We start from the raw sequence: 11,053 nt of genomic DNA on the forward strand, positions 1-11,053 counted from the left end.
TTCACTTTTTGCTTATGGAAATAATTGCTGTTGGTTTGTGGGGCCACATCACAGGAAGGCCATTAGTGACTCTCACTGGCCATGCCTACGTGTGTGTGTGTGTGTGTGTGTGTGTGTGTGTGTTAAAGTTGTGTGCAAATTGCCTACTTTAAACCTTTGCGGTGAGTGATTGTTTGTGTTTGTGTTCCTCAGCTGTACATTTTGTATGCATGTACATGTTTGCATGCATGTTGATATGTCTTTCACACTGCATGTGTTTGAATGTGTGTGGTGTGTGTGTGATGAGAGTATGGTGTGTGTGTGTGTGTGTGTGTGTTTGTGTGTGTGTGTGTGTGTGTGTGATGAGAGTGTGGTGTGTGTGTGTGTGTGTGTGTGTGTGTGTGTGTGTGTGTGTGTGTGTGTGTGTGTGTGTGTGTGTGTGATGAGAGTGTGGTGTGTGTGTGTGTGTGTGCCCGGCTGTCCTTTTGTGTGGATTAGACGGTGAATGCTGCAGGATGGTGATCAGACTGTGAGCAGCCCAGGATTGCTGTGAGATCACACAGGGATTATGGGGGATATGGAGCTGGAGCTCATCTCCTCCACGCGGCCCGCACACACACAAACACACACACACCCACACACACACACAGCACTTTAATTGCCTTTGCTTCTTTCATTACATTTATTGCCTCTCCTCTGCATTGCCTGTTCCCAGCGCTGTGGAAAGGTCATTGTGGTACTGGTCTGTTTCTCCATCGAGGGGGCCGGGGGGTGGAGAGGGTGGGGATGGGTGGGTTGAGGAGGGTTGGGGGGGGGGAGGGGTGGATTGGGGGGCAGGGATATAGACAGACAAGTGTAGGCCCAGGCAAGTCCTGACGATTGGTCCTCGTTCCTTAGCTTGGTTCTATGAGGCCATTCCGTGGTCCATCCTCACCAACCAGACCTTTTCCGACAAGTTCTTTTTAACATGAAAGGCAACGTGTGAACATGGTGACTCTCCACTGATCGACGTGGAGCTGAATCAGTCAGTCAGACGTCCTGTTCCTCCAGGCGCGGGCCTGCCAGGGCAGGCTGGCGGAGCTGCGAGCCCAGCTGGGGAGGGCTGAGCGCTGGGGTCAGGAGCGGCGCTCCAGCCTGGAGGCCAGGGAGGAGGAGATGGTGCTGGTCAAGGTGGAGATGACTTCCCTCAGGGAGAACTACCATGCCAAGGTGGCTCAGGTCAGACACACACACTCTTACAAACACACACACTCACCGTCACACACGCACACACACACACACACACTATGAGACATTCTCAGAGCACCAGGCAAGTTCATCTTGTTTATTTGTGCTTATATGTAGTTCAGGATGTATCTCCCAACAGTGGGTCCATCATTGAGCATGATTTAACCATGATTTATGCAGTGCGACATGCAGTTTACAGGATTGTTTTTGACTTATACACATTTTCAAACAATATTCCATACATCAGTCATCCATTATGCTCAAAACTGGGTCTGGCTGTCTCACACACACACTCAAAAGAGTTTGAGGATAGAACTCTAGAAATACCACGACTGTATATACAGATGCCCCTGAAATACAGTGACATGAAAGACACTAGTCCCTGCTCCAGGTGTGCAGTGTTGTGTGTGTGTGTGTGGATGTTTGTGTGTTGTGTACAGGTGGAGGCCTTACAATCCCAGCTGGAGTCTCTGAAGCAGAAGTACAGCACAGCCACTAACGAGGTGCTGAACTCCCTCCACACTCTGCATGTCAGATCAACACTGGGACGAGAGGCTGAATACAGAAGGACTGACTCCTGCCACATCTCTCTGTCTCTCTATCCCTCTCTCTTTCTCTCTCTCTCTCTGTTCTCTCTCTCCCCCCCCCCCTCTGTCTACTCTCTCTCCCTCTCTCTCTGGCCTCTCCCCATCTCTCTCTCCCCTGTCTGTGTCTCTCAGGTGGACGTGCTGCGTCAGTCCCTGGGGGAGGCTCGTTCTGACAGCAGTCGTCTCCACACAGAGAGTGAGCTGGTGGTCTCCAACGTCAACCAGTGGGTGAAGGAGCAGAAGTAAGGCCCCACAGTCCTCTATTCTCACGTCTACACTATACACTACGTACTGTATATATACCCTGGACTCGTGTTTATACTCTATACGCTTATCTATGCTCCATATACCCTTGACTCATGTCTACACTCTGCACTGTACACTCCCACATCAGCCCTGCTCACCTCCACAGCCAGGCCGCTCGGTCCAGGCTTGACTTGTTCTTGTGTTTGTGCTCCAGACAGGCCAGCGACGCTCTGGGCCAGAAGACCAAGGAGCAGAGCAAGAAGATCATCATCCTCACCGCTGAGAGGGAGTAAGACAGTCTCCTGAGACCATCATACTCTCCTGTGTGTACACGGTCCAATGTGGATAATGTGTGTGTGTGTGTGTGTGTGTGTGTGATTATCCAGTCACCTGCAGGAGAATGTGGACCTCCTTCACAGGGAGTTGAGGAGGCTGAAGGCTGAGCTGGATGACAGGAGGATGGAAGTGGAGAGGTGCAGGGTAGGTCCAGATCCCCCGGCACATCCCAGCCCTCCCTGGAGCTCGTTGACGCTAATCAACAGCTAACTGGATCTCCTGTCCCTTGTGGGTGTGTGGGTGTGTCCAGGCTTCTCAGGTCAGCAGGGGTGAGCTGGTCAGTGCCCGGGCCAGGCTCCCCTCCCCCCAGGTCCACACAGGGTGAGTACCCCTGATACCCACACACCCACCCTCTCTGTCTCTCTCTGCTCTCACCCACAACAGGACTGTGACACTAAAAAGTTATGCCAGCTGCCATTTTTGACGAGCCCCCAGCCTCCAGACCCCAGATCCCAGCCTCCAGCCCCCAGCCCCAGGCTCCAGCTCCAGGCCCCAGGCCCATATCTCCAGCCACCTCCAGCCTAGATGGACAGTAGCAGCTTGTTAACACCAAAGATGCATTTGTGCAGTCAGGCAGGAAATCTAGGAAGTGACCGAGGAAGGGGGTATGGCCCTGGTCCTCTGGTGAGTGCGTGTGGGGGGGAGGACAGACAAACCAGACATACAGACCAAGACAGACAGGTATGAATCTAACAAGGACACTTTACCCCAGCTCAGACAGACAGCCAGGGGAAAACCCAGCAGAAGACTCTGTAACCATGGAACAGATTGTCACGTCTTGGTCACGTCTGTTTACTGAGACGGACCAGGACACACACATAACTAAGTGTCAATTCCCCCCCATCCCCTCCCCCGTTGCCATGGTAACGGTGACCTTTCTCAAATGGAATGTGCATTTTTTATGTGCTGCTTGAGAAGGGTTTATTTATTGGTGAAATTGTGTTCCACCTCGTTGTTTGACAGTCAAAGCCGTTTCATTCTGGCCGGCCAATACCCCCGTGCTCAGAAGTAAGCCAGATCTGTGCTCACTGGCATTTCCCTGTAATTTGCCCCTCTGATCTCCTCTCCAATTGAAACGAGTGAAAGTTAGGGTTGATTGGAGGGATAACTTTGGGTGGTTTAAAGAAAGCTATGGAGGGATGGAGGCAGAGCAGGAGAGCAGTGAACCCAATCAGAGTCCTGTGTTGACAGGGCTGATTAGAGGCTTGTGCTGAGAGGATCCCTTCCAGCCCCTCATTCTGTCTGACACTCACCCCTCCCCTCACCCCAACACTCACCCCACCAAACTCAGACAAAACTATCTTCCTAGAAGACATAACAAACCTGTTTACTCGGGTCATTAAAGGTCAGCTTGAGACGTGGTCTGATCAGAGTTGGTGTGTGTTTTTGCACGCACGTGTGTGTGTGTGTGTGTGTGACAGCACAGTGTGTCTGCTAGCGTGTGTGTGTGTGCTAGCGCCGGCCGCCCTGTGACCATGCAGACTCAGCCCATTAGAGCCCACTGGAGGAGTCAGGAGTGAGTGAACCACTGCTAATGTTCCAGGACATCCAGAAAGCCTGCGGGGAGCTGGGAGAACAGAGAGACAGGACGAGAGCAGCTGGGGAGAGAGAGCGAGAGAGAGAGAGGGATGGAGAGAGAGGGAGAGAGAGGGATGGAGAGAGAGGAAGAGAGAGAGGGATGAAACACAAATAAATAGATAAACAAGCGAAGGGCATGAGAGGAGCGGAGGGAACAGGCCGTCCGTTCTCACGCAGCGCGTTTGTTTATTTATGGCGTCTGAAGGTCCGGGCCGGGCTGAGGGGACTCTACAGACTGCACGCTCCGATCCCCAGCTTTCATTAAGTGTCATTAGCCGGGCTTTCAGAGCGCAGGCCGGCTAAGAGCTGACATCCACTCCATAGATATGTGAGCATGCATATGGATGGACTCCTGATCCCCCTCATCCACCACTAAGGACGGCGCCAGGGAGAGCAGGAGCAGGGGGTAGAGGGGGGATACAGCCATATGCCACTTTAATGGCAAGGATAGGGCTATTACTTATCAAGGACGGTATTCGTGGCCGATTTGCCGTCATGAATATGTCACACGGGTTATTGACATCAAGAGTGCGTACACTCGGTCGAGATGTGGTTTTACGATGACAGGAGCCATGGCGCTTTGATCAGCGCTCCAAGTCCTTTAAGGATGGCGGACGGCCACGGACGGGTCCATTCATTTTGGAGAGGGACGCGCCCCAGCCCTAAGAGGCGTGTGTTGCCCGCAGCACGGCGCTCATTAGCGTTTTCCTCTTCCAGTTCACCTCCTGTAAGAAGGATCCCTGATGGATGGTGTTGGGTGTGGGGTGGGGTGGGGGGATGGGGGGGTTTGTTGTGTTTATTTGTATATCTGGGAATGAAATATTCATATTGTACGCTTTTCCAAGCAGAAGTTATCTAGATGCGGCGTAAATGGTACTTGGGATTAGATGTTCACAGCAGATTGCTGTTATTAAAGGAGGAAAAAGAGGGTAAGTAGGGCGCCCCTGAGCAGTCATCTTCCTGCGAGGCAATCTGTTTCTCCTCCTCGCCTCCAGAGCACTGGCCCAGGCTCTTAATGCACTGGAGCAAAAGTGCTGTGGTCCACAACCTTTCACGCCTTCCGCTCTCCTTCATGTGATTGAATAGTTAATAACTTTGACTTGCCTTTGAGAGCCTGTGTCACACAGCCTTGCTGTGGCTCATCTGCCTGTCTGTTTGACTGCTGGTCTGGCTGAACGCCTGTCCTCTCAGGATTTTGTCTAATAGCAAGTGTAGTTGGTGCTGGTCCCTCCTCTTCCAGACCAGCTCTGCCTTCTTCCCTCTTCTAGCTGTCTGTATGTTTACCTGTCTGTCTGTTTACCTGTCTGTTTACCTTTTCTGCTTGTTTACCTGTCTGTCTGTGTGTTTACCTATCTGTCTGTTTACCTGTCTGTCTGTCTGTTTACCTGTCTGTGTACCTTTTCTGCTTGTTTACCTGTCTGTGTGTTTACCTGTCCGTCCGTTTACCTGTCTACTTACTTGTCTGTCTGTCTACCTGTCTGTCTGTTTACCTGTCTGTCTGCCTATCTGTCTGTGTGTTTACCTGTCTGTCTGCCTATCTGTCTGTGTGTTTACCTGTCTGTCTGCGTGTCTGCCTGTCTGTCTACCTGTCTGTCTGTGTGTCTGCCTGTCTGTCTGCCTGTCTGTCTACCTGTCTGTCTGTTTACCTGTCTGTCTACCTATCTGTCTGTGTGTCTGCCTGTCTGTCTACCTGTCTGTCTGTGTGTCTGCCTGTCTGTCTACCTGTCTGTCTGTGTGTCTGCCTGTCTGTCTACCTGTCTGTCTGTGTGTCTGCCTGTTTGTCTGCCTATCTGTTTACCAAGCCCTCTGTCTCTCTGCCTTCATGTATCTAGATGTGAACACCAGAAGATGGCATCACTATCTCTTTAGATCTCTTACTCGCTCTTCTTTCCACTCTTTCTCTCTCCATGTACACACACACACACACGTACACACACACCCTTATCTCCCTCTCTCACACACCCACCCACACAGCTCATTAGCGCGCCCCGTGCGCTCTGCTCCAGCAGAATGTGACCCTGCCTAATTGTGCACCATGCTCATTTGTTCTCCCTGCATGATGTGGCGATTGCTTGTTTATTCTCCTCAGGGCTCCTCTCTCACGTTAAAATGATGGACTCATTTCATTCACTGCACATTTGCCTAGCTTTATTTGATAAGCTCATCTCCCTCAGTGCCTAAGTCCCTCCCATATCCATGTGTAAAAGTTATGGAACCAACGCAGATTATTATTCATTCTTGTGATTGTTTCTTCAGCTAATTATCTGTGTTGGAATAATTTTGCATTCGTGGGCCTGTTTATCCCAGCGGAATTAAACGGTACAAAAGGGCACACATTAGTGATGCGGCTGGAGCAGCCAGGGAGCCAATTGTGTACACAAAGCTGCCAGGCGCGGTCAACAAGAAGCTTAAGAGGGATCGTAGCAGCGCTGAAGCTTCGCCAGAATAAGCAGAGTACATTTGCATGCAGTTAGAGACCTGTTTACGAACAGGGGCCGTCAACATTTTGTCCAATCAGGTAATGAGACGGGCTGTGTTTGGACATGGGTGGAGAGCTTGTCGGAGCACAGCGAGGGCTGGCTGGGAGGCCCGGGTTCACCTGGATGTCCAGGTGCAGAGACACTCCAGTCTGACCCTACCTCCCTCCCTCCCTCACTCCTCCCCAGTGCTGAGGTCTTCTCTGGGCCGGACCAGAGCCATAGAGTAGAGCCCCAGGTCAGACAGAGTCAGGACCAGAAGGATCAGGGCCAGACCCAGACCCAGGATCAGACCCAGGATCAGAACAGAGACAGTCTAGCAGCAGGAGACCTGTTCAGTAGCGTCCCGGTAGGTCCACCAGCCTGACAGCAGCACACAGTGGGAGAGGATCAACGTGTGGAGTGAATGAGATGGGGATGATTAGACTAGTACCGTAATATCAGAAATGATCTGAATCATGGCCATAGTAATGCCCTGGTCACGTTTGCTGGCCATGTTTGGTTCATTCACCAACAGTATGGCCCTTATTGCCTGGATCTGGTTAAATGTTGCTGTAGACTGTAACCTGGGTCTGTGTTGTGGTCTCAGATCTGCTCTGGCTGTGAGAGGAGCCTCGACTGGTCCAGAGGAGAGCCTGCACAGGAGGAAGGCCCTGGCTGCCCACCTCCATCACCGCTAGTCTGTGCCTGCCTGTCAGGGAGAGGGCCCACGTTTGCAGCTGAAGTGGCCAGGAGAGTGGCCCTGCGGGCCCTGGAGAGGAGGGCCCTGCCCGAGGCCCACCACCCAGCCTGGGGCCCGACCCGGAGCAGGACACGCTCTCTCAGCTGGGGCGGACCAGCCTCAAGGACCTCAGGAAGACAGCCTGACAGTGACAGACCTGTTAGAGGGGGAACCGCTGTAGCTAGCTAGCTCTTACAGAGGATTATAAGAGGTGTTAATGCTGGGCTATAAAGGAGATTGTACACTTCAATCATTTTATTAGGCTTTGCTTTTCTACTTTTCACTATTGTTATTTTATTGTTTATTCAATTTGGGGGGTTTATGTGTTACTATCAGGGTTAAAATTATTTTACATTTTCAAGTTATTGTATTTTGGAAGTAATTAAATATTGATTTAGTAGTATTCACTATGTTGGTAGAAATATTGATTCAAACTCATTCTTAATATTTCCTCATATTCATCCACTCAGGGTTCCTCTTCATTGCAGGTTCACAAACATATTGTTGTAGAGTATTGTTATAGAAATCAAATGTGCCTTACTACCTTAAATGTCTCAAATGTGATAAATGCTGAGAAATGTTAAGAAATTGTACTTTTTTAATTCTAATTCAGGACATATTGCTATAGCATCATATCCAGTCTCATGCAGTCAATTTGATGTCTGTGGATCCTGTTGTTAGTCCTCTGTATTTTGAGGAAAATATCTCAAGTTTTACTCAGAGCCACCTAGTCCTGGAGCAGTTGGACCGTGCGTGCCTGTGCATCTTAATGAATGTGCTGTACAGACAGACGGCGACTAACGAGTCGCTCTTTGTTCTAGCTCTCTTCCATTCATCAGAAGCTGTGGGGCTGTGTGAATCCAGGCGTTGTTGCAGCTTTGAGGCCAACTCTGAGAGTTCCATGGCCACCAGCCCTCCATCACAGGGGACGTCTGGGTTTGACAGTAGAAAGACTTTTTTCTAGAAGAAAAATAAAAGCCCTAAGCAATAGTGGATGAGCTGTTAGTGCGCACACAGTCCATAGAGAGGGAGACCCATCACACCAGCGTTCTGTACAAAGGAACATTGAATGGAATAATAAGAGAGCGAAAACTGCTATAGAACTGTACAAACCACCATGTTGAAGTATGTCCTTTGATTTCCTATTAAAAAAAAATACAATCATAAAGTAGTCTCCATAGTCTTTTCATGACGTTCGATTTCGACGGACATTCGGTTTAAAACAACAGGGCTGCCTTGTATTGATCGATTTCTCCAAATGCTAGCAGCTGGCTTCTCCGTCATCAGTGGTCCTGCTCGCAGCCTGTAGGGGGCGCTGGGGACGCAGGGTGACCTCTCAGAGAAGGTGTGTGTCGGAAGCGTCTCCAGTCGATGGCATCGAGCCGTAGCTGTTTGCTCACTGGCAGCCTGGGAGGATTAATCCTGCCCTTACAGGAAGGGGACACCATCTCTTTCTGCCATGGCCAGATCAATAGGTAACGTTCTCCCAAGCACAGTAGTCAATACCCAACACTTAAGGTGTCTGAGGAAACCAGAGAACGCCAATAATTGTTATTAATGCCCTGGATTTCCCCAAGCACTGAATTTAAGGGTAATTCAAGTTTAAGAGACATTCAAACAACATCACATGGGCATACAGCCGATGTCCTCCGACAATGTGGACATACAGTTAAGATATAGCCTACTCTAGATGTATCAACGCATGGAGTTGGAGCTATGAAAATGTTCCCTTCTACTGTATTGTGTCTACTGCTGACAAAATGCTAGTGGTGTGAGTTTACAGAAAGTTAGACACGGTACCACCAGGGGCGTCTTAATAGCACTTGAGGCCCCTGGGCTATGGACTTTCTTTTTTTGAGGCCCCCCCACACGCTAATCGCACGAGTTGCTTGTATTGTTATTTACATTCCGTTGCACGGTTTAGGCTGAAATGCAGTTTTTGTGGCAAAAAGTGCCTTGTGTCAACGAAGGGAACTCAGTGCTAGCCTACGTCACAACGTCAGCACACGTTAGCAACGATGCATGGATACAACGTGCATTGCTGTTGCACAGCAAGTATCGTATCTTGCCGTGGTGTAATAGCAGCATTATACATTTAAGCAATTCAAGACTTGCATATACAGTAAGTAATGTCACCATAAATTATGTATTTAAACTCAAGCTTGTGTGGTGCGTCCCTGTATTCAATGCCACAGCCTAAACTTTATGTCAAAAGAAACGTTTTTAATTTCTGGCGTATTAAACAATCCCCTCAGTGAAGTTTGGCTAGCAACAGCAGCTAGGCTAGCTTGCTCGTAGCATAATTCAGCTTCTCCACGCAGGGCTCTAGACTGAGACTAAAAAGTCGCGTTTGAGGGCATATTTTCAGTTAGCAGATGGTACCGTTTGAATCGCGATTCCATCTGAAAAATACTGCCGGTGACAACGTTGTTAGAATAGCTTGTCTCAAAGGGGGTTCAGCTTGTTTCATATTAGGGAGTCAGATGGCTGAGCGGTGAGGGAGTCGGGCTAGTAATCCGAAGGTTGCCAGTTCGATTCCCGGTCAAGCCAACTGACGTTGTGTCCTTGGGCAAGGCACTTCACCCTACTTGCCTCGGGGGAATGTCCCTGTACTTACTGTAAGTCGCTCTGGATAAGAGCGTCTGCTAAATGACTAAATGTAAATATTAAATGGACCCATCTGCAACCGACGCAAGCAAGCACACCCTACAAATTGTACCCTCTTTAGTTTTTGTTACATTTTGTTTCATTTTTAGATAAGGGGGGGGGGGGGGGCCTCCCCTCCCTCCACATACACCACCAGATGCCACTGTAGAGCAGAGTAATGACACCGCGAATACGGACGTTTATCATCATTATTATTTTGTATTATTATTAAGAGGCCCCTGATTGGTCGAGGCCCCGGGCTTAAACCCAGGTAAGCCCGTGCATTAAGGCGCCACTGGGTACCACCATAGCTGGCCTTGTTGAAATTCACAGAAAAGCATTCAATCTTTTCATTTGCCCACGCTGCTAGTTCATCCAGTATGTTTGATCTCACCGTGCTGTGTTGACGTTTAATAAATTGTTGAATGTTGCATATGTACTAGCAGGTATATGCCGTACACGTGCTGAGAAGTGGATTTGTGTTGATTGTGTTATGAAGCATGGATGAGATTTTTTAAATTGCACATTTTAATGCCTTCTTGCCTCCTTGATCAACAGCATTTTGTCCAGAGAGCACAAGGAAAGCATCAAAAATGTATCTGATTGCTAAACAAACAAAATGATATGCCCTTTTACTAGTAAAGGCAGCTCTCAATTCTGTTAAAAATGGGAAAACCATTTTTAACAGAATTGAGAGCTGCCTTTACTAGGAGAAAATGTCCTTATTGTTAAATGGAACAGCTACTATTCAGCAATAATCTGTACAACAATGTTCCCGCTTTACTTCCCTATAATAATTATAATACAAAGATCCAACTCGGTACAAAGAAACAACTGCAGAATTGTCAGACTATATACTATAAATATGTTATAGATTTTTACAAGTGGTGCCCAGCATGGGTTTTCCAATTAATTTATTCACTCATAAGTGCCATGTAGAGTTGACAGGGTTTAATAATAAAAAAAAGAACAATCTCTTTCCACAACACATCAACACACCAACTGGCCAAGGCAAGGACACATGGTTATTTCCACAGCACAGGAACTGAATGTTGTGCTCTGCAAGGGGAGAAAGAGTGAGGAGGGGCCCTCGGAATTGCTTTTATGTGTCGATCGAGCAGCCCCACTCCACGTTGCGCTCAACAGCATCTGTCAGTGGAAAGTGAAGGACAGTTAACTCTTAAGAATACATCTAGAACACCTTTTGTCCTTTGGAAATCACAAGTGTTGGTGGTACTGGGGGTGGGGTGGGCATT

General features: G+C 48.9%; 1 protein-coding gene across 1 annotated transcript in view; it reads left to right on the top strand.

Annotated features, from left to right (window-relative positions):
- LOC136955670 (trichohyalin) overlaps positions 1-7,340 on the top strand; it is a 102,841-nt gene extending 95,501 nt beyond the window's left edge. The window contains exons 32-39 of the mRNA XM_067249403.1: positions 1,030-1,197; positions 1,647-1,709; positions 1,926-2,035; positions 2,254-2,328; positions 2,426-2,519; positions 2,626-2,696; positions 6,620-6,779; positions 7,020-7,340. Of these exons, the coding sequence (XP_067105504.1) occupies positions 1,030-1,197; positions 1,647-1,709; positions 1,926-2,035; positions 2,254-2,328; positions 2,426-2,519; positions 2,626-2,696; positions 6,620-6,779; positions 7,020-7,340 (1,062 nt within the window). The remainder of the gene's footprint in view (positions 1-1,029; positions 1,198-1,646; positions 1,710-1,925; positions 2,036-2,253; positions 2,329-2,425; positions 2,520-2,625; positions 2,697-6,619; positions 6,780-7,019) is intronic.
- The last annotated feature ends 3,713 nt before the right edge of the window (positions 7,341-11,053 follow it).

This window comes from Osmerus mordax, chromosome 13, assembly GCF_038355195.1.
Source record: "Osmerus mordax isolate fOsmMor3 chromosome 13, fOsmMor3.pri, whole genome shotgun sequence".
Lineage (NCBI taxonomy): Eukaryota > Metazoa > Chordata > Actinopteri > Osmeriformes > Osmeridae > Osmerus > Osmerus mordax.